The sequence below is a fragment of the Bactrocera neohumeralis genome, chromosome 3, assembly GCF_024586455.1.
Source record: "Bactrocera neohumeralis isolate Rockhampton chromosome 3, APGP_CSIRO_Bneo_wtdbg2-racon-allhic-juicebox.fasta_v2, whole genome shotgun sequence".
NCBI lineage: Eukaryota > Metazoa > Arthropoda > Insecta > Diptera > Tephritidae > Bactrocera > Bactrocera neohumeralis.
In genome coordinates this window covers 14,913,204-14,932,575 of record NC_065920.1, presented here as the reverse complement: position 1 = coordinate 14,932,575, position 19,372 = coordinate 14,913,204, and the positions used below count along the sequence as shown (strand labels likewise).

Below are 19,372 nucleotides of genomic sequence, written 5' to 3'. Positions count from 1 at the left end.
AAGCATTGACAGCAAGTCAAAGCGTGAAATAAACGCAAAACTTTCAAAAATAAAAATGCGTCCGAAGTTGCAAAACGCATGGCAGGACCGAAGAAACATAATTCTAACCCCTTCTTGTTTTGTATTTGCATTTTTGCTCCGCGTTTTGATGAAGTGGAAGAGGTGGTTTTGTGCGAAACTTTTACGCAACACAGCAAAATTGGAAAAGTTAGAAAAGAAGTGCGAGAAAGCATAGCGAGCATGGAAGAAACTAGATAATATAGCGCGATGAAGAATACGCATCTGAAGAATCACATAAAGAAATATCCAATACGCTTTTATTAAGTGAACAATATGAAGGCGAAGAAAGCTTTACTGCAGTATTGAATTAGAGTTTAAAGATATTTATGTCTGAATATACCCAGCAGTGAATTGAACTGGTTTAAATCCTCTTACAACTTTTATGAGGGTGAGTCTGTTTCTTACTAACAAGCAATGTATGATATATCAACCGGGATTAAGGTGGTTATGATACTTCATTTATCTCTGTTCATGTTCAAACACCCGGCTCAGGTATTAACGAATTTTTATAAGCTCGCTTTGCGCCAAAAGCAAATTTGTTTAGGCGGTTAGTGACAGTTTAGGCTATGTTTCCTGGTTCCCCGAAGGTAAGACCACCGAGATGTTACATCCTCCGCCTTGCAAACACTGGGCAATGGAGAAAAAATGGCAATTTGTTTTCACCTCACCTTCCATACAACTTTAACAAATTTCGTCCGTCAATGTAAGGCTTACCGCATGAATTCCTAGTAAACAATGCCCAGCAAGAATCCCTGCTATTGCGTCATGATGAACTTTGCTAAGGACAAGACGTGCGAACGATCTCAAGGGATCTACTCTATTTGCAAAGGATATATCACTTGCACAAGAACAGGTCAACGATAAGCGCATGCTGAGCGTACCCGAGGTCCACTGGTCCAGTGCTAACCAATGAAAATCCAAGGTTGCCCCCTCTGGCTAGCTAATCGACCATGCAGTTGCCACCGATTCCACTATGACCAGGCACTTAAATAAGGCTGATTATGAAGTGGCTTGATGCAATTTCTAGTGAGGACAGACACTCTTTGTCAAGTTTTGAGAACACAGTTCGCGAGCTCAACGGCCGCTCTGATACCGGAGTGAATGCGCACCTCCCTGAAGGAGGCTACGCTTCGTATCAACCCTTCAACCTCTATTCCTCCCACCTAGTCTCGACCCTTCCGTGTATACGCTCACTTAACCAACTCCTCCCCATCCACATCCCTCGTCGGTTTGTGAGCAGGGAAAAAGTTGCTACGAGTAGCAGTTGAAGGAGGACAGAATTTCGGGGTATCGCTGATTGAATCCCTTTAAATGCCCAATCTCCTCTTTTAGTTTCTGATATTTTCTATTATTTATTTGCATCACACCGATAATGACTACAAGTTAGGTTCATTTACGGTTTTTGTGAAGTGAAAATTAATTTTATCCTTCAATTCTTGACTGAGTTTCTAACAGAACCCTTTTGATAGATAGCAATAACTTCGAAATATTTTCTTACAAGCGATGTCTGTCACCAACGGAAGTCTACACCTGTCGAAATACTAATATCCATAGCAACAACTTGCTAGAATCAAAGCCGGGGAAATACTTTAAAGGCAGATGGAGCCATGTGTACAAGTTCACGCAAGTGAGGAAAGTTCTCTGATTACATTTCACTTGGGAAAGGCAGAAAATATGGTTATACATACGACTCAAGCAGCTCACAACTTCCGGTCTTTGACCTATTACATTCTGTGTAGCCTTAAAAGCGAGCTAAAGTGAGAAGGCGAAACATCCCTCACGAGGGTTGGGCACAGGGTTGGGACCCGTCACGTAGAAAACACCTCCAATGAAAAGAAAAAATCAGCCTTGGTTGAGAGACACTCCTTTTGATAACCACCCCTGCAAAGGATTACGATTTAAAGGCATGCACCTGGAATGTCCGGTTCCTTAATTGGGAACATGCAGCTGCCCAGCTGGTTGATGTCCTCGTAAGAGTAAAGGCTGACATTGCCGCCGTCCAAGAAATCGATGGACGGGGCAAGGACTGAGACGAGTTGGTCTTTGTGGCATTTACTGCAGTGGACATATAAAGGAGCGCAAATTTGGTGTGGGACTCGTGGGGGGAGAGAGTCTCGGTCGTCGAGTCCTGACATTCAGCCCGGTGAAAAACAAAACGTCAACCAGAGATTCGGAATCCAACAATTATATATACATTTGAACTTCACTAACTCGAATCCTCATAATCCATAAAAATCACACGAGTTAGAGAGACTTCGAGTTATGGATTCGGTACCGATGGGCTTGAACAGTTTTGGGTGAGATTACGCATTTTTGGTTGTATGGTGGAATACTCTAAAGGAATTGCTGGTGCAATGTTTTATTCCGTTATATTAATTGCTTCTTGATTTGTATATGTATGTGTGTATACAGTACGTCATCATGTTCACTTAGGAATTTTACCATCACCTACAATGACATCCATTTGCAGTGAGACATATATATATTCTTACTACATATGATACACCGTTGTTAGCCAACTTATGTCGTTCACATTACTTAAGTGCAGAAGTTTTGCCAATTCTTCGACTTAATTTATTTACTGCGTACAATAAAAAGTCAATTGAAGTTATCTGGCGATTGATAAGCTCCTAGGCTAGCCAATCACGTACACACAAAAGATTCTTTAAGCAAACTTTCACACATGCGCCTACTTCCGGACATGCGAATTGCCACGCAAAATAAGTGAGCTTGTTGCTTTTATGCCCGTTTCTAGCCGCGAAATTGTTCCCCAGTGTATAATACACGAACTTTTAATGTCAGTGATTTATGTGTAACGAAGTTAGGCACTAAACGCATGTACATGCTTATAGAGGCAGTGTATAAGTGTGTATTTCTGAGTTCGAGCGCAAATATGTTCAAGTATCGGTTTATAAAAAATCAGTGAAGATAACACACGCGCAGTATGGAGAATGTCTATTTGCTTAGATTATTGCTTGCAGCCCCATAATTGGACTCTTGTGAGCGCTGTAGGAAATACTACGTCGATGTATTGTGCCACAAGCTATTGAATAATGGAAGCCTCAACAGTTCATGGGTTGATAAGGAGCGCCAGTGATTCTTTCTCCTGTTGGTATAGTCGAAACTATTTAAAAATTTTAAATTAAAACTAAACGGTCTTTTAGAAAGATATTCTTGTATAACTAAACTATCGAATTACGAAAAAATAATTTCTTTTTTCAAATTTCTATTGTAGACTAGAATACCCTCTTAACTGGTCTGATGCCAATACAAAGGGATACTCTCAAATCCCTTTAGTTTACTCTCTAGCTAGCTATGCTTATAAAAAGTAAACCGCTAATCATGCAATTTTAAACCCTCTAAGCATGATTAGCTTATTCGGAAGTGTGCATTATCTTTGTCTTGCGCTGCCAACCCGCTCTGCAACTCAAACACCTTATTTCCAGCATATTGTCTTTTCTAAAGTTTAACGCAAAACAATTTCAACAACACTCCGCATTAGCTATTGGATTTCTCTAAATTTGTGCTTTACCCTCTTTCGACCGCAATTCTCGCCACTATCTCCCCTCTCAACACTTAAGCGCTGCTATTTAACCTTTCGGCTATCAAAGCTAATGCTCATTTTAAATTCCATATGCGTAAATTTTGATTAGAAAGCAGCGATGAAAATTACTTCAACTCAGCAACTACTTTACTTGAGACCACTGACTTGTCAACTGCCGTTCGCCACCCCTGCGCTAGAGCATTCTTCAGTTCCTCGGCCTTACTTGGTTGCCGCGTAGAGAAGTGATGACTTTGTGGCTTTCTGACCACACTACTTATGTGCATAAGAAATTTATAACAGCACAAGCTTATGTACATGTATTTACATACCGTTAAGCGTATAAATATAACAATATATACTTATTTATTTATATGTGTGTATATTAAATATTTATGTATGTATTGACATGCATGCATAGGCTTCAGCTTAAGGCTTTGCAAACGCTGCAGCATATCGAAGTAGTCGCCTAGGCGTGCTAATAGCCCTTTCTTAGTCTTTCTTAGCCCACACACACTTGTCCGCCTGCGAATTCATGTAAATTTACTTACATAGCTTTGTAACTGTGTGCGTGCGTAGGTTTGTCTCAAATCTTGTTGCATGTGCTGCTCTCTCTTATTTACAGTTTATTTTTAAATATTCATAGCACAAAGAATTAAGGATTTCTCTGATTTCGGCAGTTTTGACTTGTTGAATACCATTTCCCATTTGCTCGTTAAGTGAATTGGTTAAGAAAATACTTTATGTGTGTACATTTTTTACTAAAAAACATTGAAACAGTGAAAGCTGGTTGGCTTCCTTTTTTGTACACAAAAAATATATAAAGAATTGGCCGACATTAGAACCTTTCGTTTGTCCTGTGACGGTTTGATATAAGCCATCAGTCATTTTAGACGCCGTTTCCACAGAGTTTTGGATTTGTACCCAGTACGTAAACTTGGTGTCTAAAGGCCCAAATAATTGGCAATCATTTGTATTCTTAGAGTCCCTATGTCTACTACAATCGGAATATGCTTATTGGTTAGCAATGCAATCTCTTTTTTCCAATGGCAAGTTTCAGGCCTCGCTCGGTAAGCCAAATGTGACTACTCATTCCAAAATGTTTGCCGCAAACTTATTAGCTTATTCAATGTCACGCGATTATCGCAGCGATATTCCTTGCATAGCAGGTATGTATCGTCGGACATTTCCAGGTCTAATATCAGTATATCTGAACTTATAATAACAAGGAAGAACGGACATAAAATTGATAGGAACCGCATATTAGATGCCCTCTGAAATTTTGATAAAGAGTGCGAAGCTTATTTTTTAAATGATCACAAGGGAAAAAACCGTGATGATGAGAACTTTTTGATTCAAGGACGTGAAATTTTTTTTATCGAACAAAGAATCTGTCTCAAATTTTGTATTTTTAATCAAATTTAATATGCGAAATCGTTGCGAATATTGGAAAAAGTTTACGAGCCTACGAATAGTACCAAGCCTTCGAAGACGACCGAGCGATCGTAGAAGATATGCCTCGTTCTGGACGACCTTTTCAACCGATGAAAATATTAAAATTAAAAAAGTGAAGGATATGGCGCTTAAAAATTGTCAGGCAAGTGTTGGAGAGATGGCAAGAGAGCTCGACAGCTTTCACGAGTCCGTTCGAATGATTTTTGAGGACATTTTGGGTAAGAAACGCGTTCTTGCTCGACTCGTCCCGAAAAAGCTGAGTTTTTTCAAAAGGAGGGCCGTAAACAGGTCTCTTTAGACATGCTTGATCTTGCAAATTCCCATCACACATTCATCGATATTCGTAGTTTGGTACATTATAAATTTGTTCCGGAGAGACAGACGATCAAGAAAAGTTCTATTTGGCCGTATCGAGGCGTTTGCGCGAGAACATCCGTCGAAAACGGCCGTGATTGTGGAAGACAATTATTGGATTTCACACTATGTTAATGCAACGAGCCACGATTATGACCGAATTTAAGATCAAAAACGCAATGAATACCAACGATCAACCATCGTATTCACCAGATTTGGCTGCGTGTGATTTTTTCTTGTTCCCCAAACTGAAATTGCCGCTCCATGCACCTCACTTTCAGTCGATCGAAGAGATAAAACAATATTCGCTGAAGGAGCTGAAGGCCATGCCAAAAAGTGCTCGTGAAAAATGAATTGAAAAATCGAGTGCCATAAGTGCATTACAGCTGATGGAGATTACTTTAAAGTCGACAAAATATATATTGATGAATATATTGCGTTTTTTACACTTTCCGGGTACTTTTTTATCATAATGTATTTGTATATATGCATATGAGAAACGTTTTTTTAGAACAGAAAAATTCAACTTACTGAAAGTGTGTGCAGTTATGAATTAGGTACAGATAATAAGCAAGCAAAGGGATTATTAAAAAATATCACTCATACGCACTGGCATTTTCAAATTGGCTTTCGTTTTAAACATAAAATTATTGCAGTAATAATAATAGTAGAACATAATTATTGTGAATCATTAATTTTTTTGTGCATAAAGTGTAAATTTATATAATTGATAAAAAGTTGAAATGCAAGTAGCAAATATATGGGGTTGTCGAAAAAGTCTTTTCGTATTTTTAATCAAAGTTCAACTTTTTTTATATTTATAATAATAAAAAATAAACAAATATGTACCATTTTGGTCGACCACTTTTCGCCATTTTTCCGCGAGAGACACTATGTGTAAAACTTTCATTAGCGTAAATCGAAAATTCGAAAATTCCGCAAAGGAAGCAAGCAAACCATTCTTGTGCTACACGAACTGATCGTCTTCGTCTCCGTAAACTTCATAAGTTTCGTTGGTGGCCTGCGTTGCATTCTTCTCTTTTTTATACAAACATTTCATAATATAGCGAATTTCTTCATTATTTTCATTCATTTTTAAACAGATCTAACTTTTTTTCAACTTCTTCAAATTTATTTATTTTTTTTTTTTGTTAAACGAAGCTCACCTTTCCAGCACTATATAGTATGACACATTGTGATTGGTAGCACTGGAGATATACGACTGCACCGACATCTATTGACAAAATACGAAAAAACTTTTTCGACTACCCAATATATTTATAAACAATGTCACTCATACGCACTGGCATTTTGTAATTGGCTTGCTTTCTAAATTAAATAAGAATATAAAACAATGGAAAAAATGGGAAAAACGTTGACATAAGTGTATTACTACTGGAGGGGATATAAATATTAATGATTATTTAAATATTTTGCATTTTATTACCAATTTTTGGGTACTATTTTGTCAGAATATATAGTATATAAAAACAAAAGAAAAAAACCATGTTGAAAATAACACAAAACCATTTGAATAATTTTCTTTCTATTTACAGATGAGCTGAAATTCGAGAGTATTCAACTAAACTCACCAAACAACAAAAAAAAAATACAACAGCAAAATGCTGATCAGAACAAATTACTAACAAATCACACACAAAAACTGATTGATAGTTTTCCAAATGCAATACCAATACATGCACAACAATGAAAAGTTAGTGTGGAAATTGCGAAACAAAAGCAAAAAGTGAAAAAAAAAATTTAAATTGAAGTGAAATGATGAAAATAAAAATTGGAAAAAGCAATCACCAAAAAAGTGAAAAAAAGTAATTGCAAGTGACTTTTAATAAATCTTAAACCAACGCAAACTCCGCTGTAAAACGGAAATATCGGTTACACCACGCAAAGATGACAACACACCGGTGTACCGGACACTTCAGCACACACGCCCACGCCCGCACATGTCGCACGCCATCAATATTCCGCCAGTAAACACAAATGTCCGGGCAACGCGTCCGGACCTTCGACCAAACGTGACACATGGCTATGTACTATTATGCTAGTAAAATATCGGCAATCGCTTGTGGTACACGTTGCAGACAAACAGTGTTACAGAAGTCGCGCGGACAACGTGATCGCGATAAATATGTCACGGCGGACGATGACAACGGCGCTGGCGGCTGCGTGGGCGCCACTGCCGCCACTATGGATGAGCATGGCAACGTTGTTGTTGTCGCTGATGGTGCCGGCAACGCTGGCAACGCAGGTATGACCATATACACGACGGCGGCGGAGAGCGCTTTCGCGACGGCGACGCCCGGTGACGGTGTGCGTCATCGCCGTAGGCACAGCGAACAATTGGACGCGTACGATTTGGAGTTGGGGTTTCAGAAGCTCGAGGTGAGAAACGATACAATATTTCAAATCGATTACTTGAAGAAGTATTCGAGTTTTAAACCAATATACTACTCTTTCGCCACCTTCTTTGTTTCGAAAAAATTATCAATTGCACCTAACTTAAAACTTTCATAAATAATTTCGTTTTCCATTTTAGTTTAAAAATAAAATTACATATAATTTTCCCAAACATCCAACCAAAGCGAGAACTTACATCTCAAACTGTACTCAAACTCTATTTGTCTAAAGCAGCATTTCAATATTTGCTCAAAAGCTCAGAAATGTCGCTGCTTACTTTCAGGCAAATATTTGCAACCATGTGGCAAAGCATGCTAAGTTCATTACGAAAATATCCGGCCACCTTAAATTTGCATTTGGGTAGCACACACCCTTATTTGCGTGTAACTGTGCCAAAGTAGTTACTGCTGTATGCAGTGCCGCCACTCAATTGTAGACGAAGGAACGAGTTTTTAAACAGTTTTTTAAACTGTGTACTTTTCGACAGAAAGTTCCACTGCCAGCTGTGTAAATACCAGAACCGTATTTTTGCTTAAATGCATGCATATTCGCCCAATTTATACCCGAATGTGCGTCTGTATGTGTGACATGCCATACATTTGAGTAACTGCTACAAACATCAACAACAAACAATAAGAGAAAATATTTTCGAATTTCAAAAGTTGCTGAAGTGCTTGCTCTCGAACTCATTTCGCATGTGCTTTTATGCTGTAGTAGTCGTTTTAGAGCAAATTACCTACAACTGTACATATGTATATGCCAAACATATAGAAATAATAAGTAAATTGAATCGTTATTAAATTGTAAGCTGTTTGCTCTTCAACTGTTCATGGTTCCATATGTGAGTTTACTTGCTTTAAAATTTCGCACTTGTAAAGGAACTTCAGCTTGTGAGAAAACGCATACAGACAAATGACAACCTTTCTGCAAATATACGCTTATAACGGCCGTGAAGGCATGTGTGTATGACAGCTTGCCTGTAAGAATATACAAAAATTTTATTTAAAGGACGTTTCAGAAGAAAAAAATTTTAGTTGTTATATTTTAGCGAGTTAAACTTAAACTAAAGCTTAAACTTAAACTTAAACTTAAACTTAAACATAAACTTAAACTTAAACTTAAACTTAAACTTAAACTTAAACTTAAACTTAAACTTAAACTTAAACTTAAACTTGAACAATAAAATTAATTTAAAATAACACATTAATTAAATTTAAATTAAATCCCAAAAGTTACTGTAATTTAACTTTAACTTAAAATTAAAATCAAACTACAAAAATTATTGAAACAAGAAATGAAAATAAAAACATTAAATTAAAATTGAAATAAATTTAAAATTTAAATTCAATTAAAATAATAAATTAATTAAGTTACAAATATTACTGAAACTTATCTTTAATTTAAAATTAAACTTAAACTTAAAACTTAAATTTTAATTAAAATTTAAAAAAAATGTATACTTTAAATTAAAATTAAAACAATTAATTTATTAAATTAACATAAATTAAAATTAAAGTTAAAATTAAAACAAATATGAAAATTAAAATAAAAATTAAGATCAGAAATGAATTAAAATTAAGGTTGAAATTGAAATTAAAACTAAAATAAAATTAAAGTTAAAATAAGAATTAAAATCAAAATTTAAATTTAAACTACAATTAAAATTAAAATTAAATTTAAAACTAAAATTAAATTTAAAATTAAATCCAAAACTAAAACACTAAAAGATTAAATTAAAAATAAGACTTAACTTTAAACTAAATTTAAAACCAAAATTAATATTAAAATTAAGACTAAAATTAAAATTAAAGTTAAACTTAAAATTAAATCAAAGTCAAAATTAAAATAAAATCAAAACCAAAATTATGACTAATCTTGAAAAAAAATTCAACGTCAAATTAAAATTAAAACTAAAATGAAAAATAAAATGAATATTAACATAAAAAATCTGAATAAAGCAATAGGCCTACTTATTCCCACTGGGTTGCCTTTTTCTTCAAGTACGTTCACTTCAAATTGAGTCATAATTTATTAAACTAATGGCATAAAGCACATGGCAACAAATTTTCGTTTGTTATTTACATAACCTTTCCATTTTACGACACATACATACATACATATAGCACATGCAAATATTTATAAAACATTCATAAAATGGCACTTAACGTAGCAAAATAAAGTTCTGCGCTTAGCCAAGTTAAACATCACATATTCAGGTATATGTTTGTTTGTGTACGAATGTTCGAAAAGTGCATACATATGTGGAAAAATATTTTGTATATTTGCCAAGGTAATTTCCATATGAAATTTAATCAGCTTTAGCACTTTTATTTGCATTGTTGAGAGTGAATTATTTTCATTTTTAAAATAAAAGAAATAAAAGCATAAAAATTTTGTTTGAAGAAAATGAAAGTCATGCTTTAAGAATTTTATGACTTAAAAGCATCTAAATGCAGTAAAAATAGTTTTTGAATAAAATCAACAAAAATTTTCTATGGAAGAATTTCGTCAATAAGTGCGATATTTTATTAGAATCAGGAAGCATTACAGTATTTGAGATATCGAAGGCAACCAGCTCAGGTCTTGGAACACAAACAACACAGGACATAGCATAGGGTTACTTTGGGGTAGTGTTGATGGTGAACAGACCAAAAAGATCGTACTTCTAGTCAAAAGGAAGCTTAGCAAAAATGTTGGGATTACCACAGGGCACCTACTCTTAGGATCTCATCTTCAGAAATATAGAAAATTGGAATTCAGAGTAGAGGTGGATAATGAGACGCTGGAACATTATCTATAGTATGTGAATTCCAAGTCTTCAGCCGGAAGAGACGGGATATATTCCATGGTTCCCACTACTAAAATTAAAGTGACATTGTGCAGCTGGGGTCGAAAAAAATCAGATTTCTTACCATATCCACTGAGGTGCTGGATAAGGGTTAATTTGGTTAACACCCGGCAGCACAATGAGTCTAATGTTGGCCTAAGTGCAGCCGCGTAATGTCTAGTGCTCATTCACCTTCCCTTTTCTACCAACCAACCACCATACTATATTTTTAGATTTTAGGTCCATTCTTCCCCAAAAAGCAATATTGAGTAACTTCGGTTAACTGAGGACCACTATTTTGGCTACTATCTAAACTATTTAAGAAGAATTTGGATAACACTTATTTTTTATAGTAAATCTTTGCCATAATCTCAATATGTATGTTTTTTTAAATGAAATCAATCATTGTAGCAATAGATGGTAATATGTATCTCGCGTTGTATACCATAAGTGCGAGCGGTTTATGCTATATTGCATTAGAAAAATTTGATTTAGTATAAAGAAAACTTTTCTCACAGTTTATTGATTGTTTTTATCCAATATATTTTGAGGATGAAACTTTTAAATCGGACCTGTACTGTCAACAATTGGATAGTCTAAAAAAAGCGATTGCCCAGGCGAATCACTAAAAGAGGAATATTGACTCGCTCGATGCTGAGAAAGCATGGTTCGCAAGTTCGTATACATCAACCTTAAGTCCGTTCCTGGCACCAGGTGACTACTGCTTGCTTCTGTTTATACGAGAACGTCCAAATGTCCAATGTTCGGTTCCAGTTAGTCAAATTAGCTTTCAATTTGGGTATATGTATGGATCAGAACAAGAACGCGACGAAATTGTCTGCTCCTTCAATTGGAATCCTGATCACAGCGACGCAGAAGCTACCTCTGTCGCCTTTTGTCCACATACATACCAAAAAGGGATATGACGATAAGGAGGCGTCGAAAGAAGAGCCGCAGTGAGCTTTTTCACGGATGGGTCGAAGTTAGGAAAGAGCATTGTAGATGAAGGTTCCGTCAAGGAGCACTACGTCAATCTTAACCTTAGGCTACCGAAACGCTATAGTGTTTTTCAGGCAAGATTGGCTACTAGTAAGGTGTCAGTAGATATAATACTATGAAATGCAGCTTCTTATAGGATTCGTCACAACAGAGCGACTACACCAGAGCTGAACTCGCTAACTGTGTCCTCAAAGCTTCATCAGCCACATTTGAGTGCCTGGTCATAGCGAAATCGCTGCTAACTACAAAGCCGATAAACTAGCAACAGAGCGCACCCTTGCCCCACTCACATCGGATTGGAATCGTCTTAGATCTCCATTGGCGTCTTGAATTCTAGCATTAGTGCAAGAAACCTCACATGCGCTTAGCAGGCGTTGGTCGACGAGATCTCCTGTGCGACTACAAGATCTTTTTGACCTATAGTAGAACGCAAAAAATCTACTGAACTGCTTTCCCTTAGGAAAGTTTATCTTGCCGCTATCTTAGCACTTCTTACAAGACATTATTCAATAGGCTAAAAGTATTGTGGGACGCAAGTGTCAAAATTGTACAGAGGAAGGTGAGGTGGAAATGTTCAGGCACTTTCTTTTACATTGTTCAACCTGTGCTAAAATTAAGTTGCGATATTTCGGCAGTCTTACCTTCAACGAACCAGAAGACTTAGCCGAAACTGACACTAGCCATCTCAAAAAAATTTTGATAGGCTCAAAGTGCTTTTTTGCTTTGTCAGGGTCTACTGATCTATACTCGTATTATTAGAGTTTGTAGGTAGCACAACGTTCTGGCGTTCCAAGTTTCCCAAGTGAGATGGCTTTTAGAATGGAACTCTTAACTTAACTTAACATAACTACTTAAAGCCTTTATCTAATCTATTTGGAAAATGCATTTCAGTATTTGTTGTATGTAGATTTACTATAAATATGTATGTAGATATTTTGCTTATTCGGCTGCCAAACTGCTTCTGTCAGAAAAAACGCGTTTTCTTGAAACTGTCTTTCTCAAAACAATACCAACGATTTTTCAGGTTTTATTGGACCGATTAACCAGAGATTTTAAGAAAGTCTTCTTTATAGACTTGACTATGACAGAAAATATCCATATTCTCAGCATTAAATGTTAACCATTTAAAAAAGCTTGAAATATATACTTCTTTGTTCGAAATTAATTCAACTTTTATCTGACAGAATTTTTTAGAATTTTCCGCAGTAAACCGTGCTTCCAGGAAAATCGACGAAAGCATTAAGCACTTATTATATTTCCTTTTTTTTACTTTATTTCTTCATTTTCATTATTCAGCTTCATTGTAAGCGGTCAATAAAAGCGAACTCGATTTCATTAGAATAAAATAAGCCACACTTTTCAGTAAGCGAAAAAAGAACGCAAAGCCATCATCAGCCGCGGCGTATTTTCCAATTAAATTCCAACTTTCAAGATAACTCTTGATTTATAACCGCGACAAAAAAGTGCGCGTATAAAATTAGCGCACAAAAAATATGCGAAAAAAGGAATATGACATTAATCAGTGGCGTGTGCGTTTGGCGCACCCTTTTGCGCTGACATTTTGCTACTCATTAATTCATTAAATGCAACATAATTAAAAGTACAGTAATAAATTTAATTTGCAATGCTCGCCACAGTGCACAGCGATAAATGCGCGCACGCACGCGATAAACGCCAAAAGATATTAATTTTAACTCAAATAGCATACATTTAGGCGCATTACAACATACGCGCGATATGCCGCATGCTGTATGCGTTGTTGTTGTTGCAAAGTTTGTAACACTTTGCTGGCACATTTTTGCTTTTGCTTTTGCTTAATGTAGAACAATTTATTTAAAATGCACAGCGCTATTAAACAGTTACATAATCAAATGCGGAGTTTATGTGTAACAAAGAGAGGAGAGCAGAGCGAGGAACCCAGCGCGTGGAGAAGTGTATGCGTATGTAGCGATAATTGTAAGTGTTGTTGTTTTATATATTTAGGGGTTGATTTTTAATTTGTATGTTTGTGTGTGACTGTATCAAAAACAACAACAACAAACAAAGCGCTTTAGCAACTTTAAAGCGTCTATATAAAAACGCGCGTTTCTCGCTGCCGTCGCGGCCTTATTTTTTTGCCACTTTTGTTGTTGTTGTATGCATAATATTGCCAACGAAATGCAATAAAACACTTAAATGACTTTTTAATGGCTAAAATGTAATTATTGACATGCACTTAATTATATTTAATTGAAATTGTGGTCGAACGAGCCGAAAGGCAGCGACAACAACAACAACATATTCTTTCGCACTTAACCATTTCTTGTTGTTTGCGCCTACTTGCATTAATGCGACATTGTTTGTACATTGTTTGCTGCTGCCCACACCGCATCCGACAGCGAATTTTTAAATATTGTTGTTGTTGCGGGTGGGTCTTATATATGCAGATAATGAGTGGTTTGAGCGCATGAGTCCGCTTTAATACAGTTTTAACGCGCATTATCTGATTGAATATTCGCTAGTTGCAAGTCTTGTATGCTTCTGGCTCTATAAAGCACACGCCCCACAACGCCCCACATGATCTTCCCGAACCCGCCTTATTGATATGGAGTATGTTGCTTTGGTCTCCATCTTCGTTGATGAATTTCGGCACGCTTAGCACCCTGCAGTCGCTAGTTGGCACGTCCGGATTCTGTCACTGTAACAGCCGCAGAGCATATTATGTGTCCACCACCTCCAGTTCCGCTCCTTCCCACAGGCTTGGAAGCCTTCCGACCGCTTCCCTTACTCATGGTGTCGTCACGTCGTCGTTACAATTTAACATTTTGACTCCGCTTAGCCATCCTGCTCCATCAAATGACGGCATGGGTGCGCTCGGTTCGGCATCCATTATCGAGAAAAGTGCTTCCAATAGCTTAATTTGTACTATTTTCGACCGCTTTTGTGACATTTGTCTCAACGAGTTACTGCGGTCTATGAGCGCGAGGGTCAAATGACGTTCCGCAATCTCATTGGCTACCGCCGCTGACTTGGACGTTGGCGGTTTGTCCGCGTGCTGGAAATCTAGCTTCCAGGATAGACCTTTGCACTTCATCTTTTCGTGGCGGCTTCGATTCGCTCTCCGTCCAACGCTGCATCTTTCCAGCGATAGGCCTTACACCAGTTTCGAGTGGCGATTGCTCTCCAGCCCAAGCCCGTTTCACCTCTTCTTCCTTACGGCTGCACTTACCCTCAAGAGGGTTACATATTTAGACTGCCGCCTTGTACCTCACTTTTGCCTTCAACCCTTTCTTGTTTGGCTTCTTCCGGGGATCCCTCTTGTTGCCAGAACCTGAACCCTCGATCGCCTGCTTAGGAGAGCGAAACAGTTCTTTTTCTTCTTTTTCTGCGTTAATGCTTACAGCGCTTTCTTGGTTCCGAGTCTTCATGGACAGTGGCACCCGTGGGCTGTAAAGCTGGTTTGGCAGTAGTACTACACTTACCGCAAACTTCACCCGTTCCAGTGGATGTGCTGCTGGCGACACAGCCCATAACATCGCTGTTGTAGCAGCCTCATCTGCCACCGACGTTTGGACCGATATTTCAGTCCGTTTCGTTCCTTTGTTTTCCTCCATGAGATTTGGGGGTTTCTGTCCCTAGTGTTTTATACCTACCGCCAGGAACCTTATTAGCAATGGCCGTTGTATTAGTTATTCACCTATTTCTAAGGATGCATACAAAGCAGTCCAACATCCAAGGGAAAGCTGGGAAAATACGTCAGCCTTCGCTAGGAGCCACATGCCTGCATTATTACGGCTCTGACAGAAGCCAGCATGAGATCATGACATTGTAAGCTGCGACACCCATTGCCAAGTCAACACCCGCGCGAAGGATACAACTAAGAGGAATTTTTGCCGACCTCTTTAGCATATAGCTGCCGTACAAACAGTGCGATCGGAATCAAGTGATGTGTGGAAAGCTCCATATCTTCACGATATTTCGTGGGAATTATTGCTCAAAGTAATGGTACAATCTCCAAAGGAATTGTGATGATCGGATGATCGGTCAAAATCAAGTCCTTGTATGGAAAACTACCTTATTTGGTATCTATAATAAAAGAAATGGGTTATTGCCTAAGGCAACGTTATAATATTACACCAAATTGATCAGATCGGAGCATTGTTGAATATATGTAGCTGTCCTACATACTGAATCCCCATTCTTTTATAGACTTTTTTCTCTATTTTATTAAGGGTATTATAGCTTCTGTCAACTTAAAATTATTGTTCTTGTATATAAATTTATCTGTCCAACTCATCGTATAAGCCTAAATTACACTAAATTCTCAAAAATGAGGCTGTCATATATAAACAAACTTCAAACAAGGCGAACAAGCAAAGCAAGGGAAGCCTTGACTGAAAAATTTTCACCTGCCCCACATGCATATACCTATGCGTATATATTTCTTTATGTATTTGTCCAGCTACATTTACATGGAACTGGTGAAAGTGCCTTATATACAACCGCTTTTGTGCAGTTGTGCTATAACAAAAGTCAAATACGAACTTGCGGCAGTAACTGTTGTACCGTTAATGCAAATACTACTTGCAATACAATTTGGGTTATGTCAATAAAACTGTACTAGTTGCTACAGCGCACTGCTGAAGCCATTAAAGCACTAATTTGGCAGCCATTAGCAGCTAAAATCTACACAAACACAAACACAGAGTGACCCAAATAAGTTGAATGTCAACAACTTTAGTTTCGAAACCGTATAAAAGACAATTTAAAAATATTCGAAAAAGTTGTTTGTGCATATCATGGTACCCGATTGAATTCAAATGTTGCATGTTTCAATTTGAAAATTAATTTGTTGCAAAATCGAAATTAATATTTTAAATTTTTAAATGTATAATAATGTAGCTGTGGCTTAGTTTGAAAGAGCTCTGTATAGAAAATTAAATTTAAGTACAAAGTTTAAAAAAACTAAACATATGTATTAAAAATCAACGCAATTCTTCGAAACAAGCTTATAATTATCATATGTTAAATAAAAGTAAGAAAATTACTCCTTCAAAGTACAGGAAATATCTTTCAGACATCCCTCTAGCACCCACTTTTTCATCCAACAAATATTAAATTTCTACTTTTCCTTTTCATTGAAGTCTCATTTTAACCTCAACTCAATTTTTCGTTATTTTTGTCGCACCCTGTATGATAAAATGCTCTGCCAGTATATACCCCGCAAATGCACTATTGTATTGCAGCTCATATATAATGCATGTAATTCAAATATCAGGGCTAATGTCTGCTAAATAAGTGAAGCATTAAACAAAACATGCTAAACTATTCGGTTGTGATTTCGTGTTTTTTTGCTTTGTTCGTACTCAATCGATTAAAAGTAGAGGATTAGCTGGTTTTGTATATACTCAATTACTCAAAACGCAGATAAAACTGTATTTACGTAAGGCGATACTTCTAAGCATGACTAAAAAAGGTCAATTCAAACAGCGATTTCATTTGGACATCGACCCGTTGTGATACCTAAGATTCTATATTCTACTGATACCTAACTTCTATACTAGAGACCATAAAATCCTTACGAATTTACAGAGCCCTTTGAGTCTTTAACAAATTTGCCAATGCCTCCTGGTTCGCCAAAGGTAAGACTGCCGAGATATTTTATCCTTAGTATTGCATAGGCTAGACAGTGAAGAAGAAAGTAGCTGAATGTTTCCATCTCACTCTCTTCAATACAAGTTTAGAAACTAGCGTCCGTTAAGAGTTTTTCCTTGCCTGAGCATGAGTTTTTATTAGACAATGTTCAGTAAGAACGACTACTATTGCATTAAGATGATATTTGCTAAGGACTCAGATGATGTCCTGCAATACACTCTAGGTCAAACGGATCTGTCAGTCGGACGGATCCGGTCATCGACCAGCGCCTGCTGGAAAGTAAAACACCAGTGGAGGTCCAAATCGATCTCATTCCGATATTATCAGTGCATGTGTACCCTCTCTAACCCATCGGCTTCGCAGTTTCCATCGATTCTAATACGACCCGGCCTAACGAATCTAATGACGAAGTAGCTGGCTGTTATTTCTAGTGAAGACAACCAATTCTTGTCTACCTTTGAGCACACAGTTGTCAAACATATCACTGATATTGCCACTCTGTTGTTGGAGTGAATGAAAGAGGCTGCACTTCTTAGCGATACGCCTAACGCCTGCTTAATAGCAGCCACTTCAGCCTGACAAAGACTTCAGTGGTCCGGTAATCTGAAGGTAGAGAGACAACGGAAAATTCCTTACAGAAAACTAGCCCTCCAATGTTCCCGCCAATCCGCGACCCATTTTTGAACAAACTCAGTGCAGCGACTCCTCCCCATTCAAATGTCCCTCGTCGGTATGTGAGCAGAGATAAAGCTGTAGTGGCCTCTGCGACGCAGTGGTCTTGGTTTTAAGGAATGCAGTTGAGTGAAAGGAGAATACCGTCGTAGCTGCACACCTGCCGGCAATGCCCACGGGTGCTACCATTTGGTGGTATAACATAGTCAGTAGTGCACTGCAAATACTGATGATAGCCGCTCTTGGAAAACGCCTAAGCTTGTTAGCTAGCGTGAATTTTTTGAACACCCTCCACCAAACGAATTCAACATATAACAATATTGGCTTAACTGTGGCTTCGTAGAGTCAAAACTCCATCCTTTGTGTGAGTCTTTATCTTTTCCCCACACCTCTTCTGCGGCAATATAAGACAAACGATGCCTTTCAACTTTGTCCTAAATATTTGGCTTTCTATCAAGAATAAGCTCTAAGTGTAAGACGCCACGCCCACAAAGCTCAATTAATCGGGGCGTTTTCTCGCCCTCTAAAAGTTTTAATGCACTGTTCTTCGACAGTTTTAAACCGGAAGAAATTGGATTATAGCACTGCCCACTCCCATACAACGAATGGATCAAAAATAAATGCGTTCGAGGCATTAAATTTACAATTTTAATGGCGCTTTTGCCATTATAGTCGTAATAATTGTCCAGCTTTACAAAATGTTCTAGTTCCAATAAAACAAAGAACCGCTCAAAGTAATGAAAATACTGCTGCCACGCAGACAAGTGTTGCCGAAGACCGCAATATGTCGATTCCAAGACGTTCTCCAGAATTGGGTCAGTACCAGCCGGGGGAAGCAGAGGAAGAGGAAGACCTCCACTCCGTTGAAATGACCAGATGGAGAAGGACCTAACTTCGCTTGGAATCTGCAATTAGCGCCACGTTGCGAAAAGAAGAAAGGACTGGCGCGCTATTGTTAACTTGGAATCGCGTAAGCGGTGTCTATGCTGGTGAAGAATAAGAAGAAGAAAACATTATAAATGAAACCCTTCAGCAATGGCTTGAAAGAATGTGAAGAATTTGTATTATGACAACAACCTTGTACTCAGTATCTATGAGAACAAACACAACAAAAATTCAATACAAAAATTCACTTCATGCTTTTAGATTAAAAAGAATCAATGTCATGGTATTCATAACAAATAATATTTTTTTCATGCTAAATATTCAATATCAAAAGGAAATGAGCAAGCAAGCTCATTTTCGCGCACAACCCACCTAATTGTGTAGCCTTAACCGCAAACCGCATATTATGCCCTCTCCCTCCTACTAAGAAAATGAATTCAGAATGCCGGGAGAAACGTCAAAAAGCGCAACGTCGACAAATACTCAAATTAAAACCACTTCATGCATATCAATGAGTAATTGACTCTTAA

General features: G+C 37.4%; 1 protein-coding gene across 2 annotated transcripts in view; it reads left to right on the top strand.

Annotated features, from left to right (window-relative positions):
* The window catches only part of LOC126753105 (ras-GEF domain-containing family member 1B), a 244,149-nt gene that overhangs the window by 62,556 nt on the left and 162,221 nt on the right, over window positions 1-19,372 (top strand). For both annotated transcript variants that reach the window (XM_050464258.1, XM_050464257.1), the window contains exon 2: window positions 6,967-7,810. In XM_050464258.1, the coding sequence (XP_050320215.1) occupies window positions 7,451-7,810 (360 nt within the window). In that variant the 5' untranslated portion in view covers window positions 6,967-7,450. The remainder of the gene's footprint in view (window positions 1-6,966; window positions 7,811-19,372) is intronic.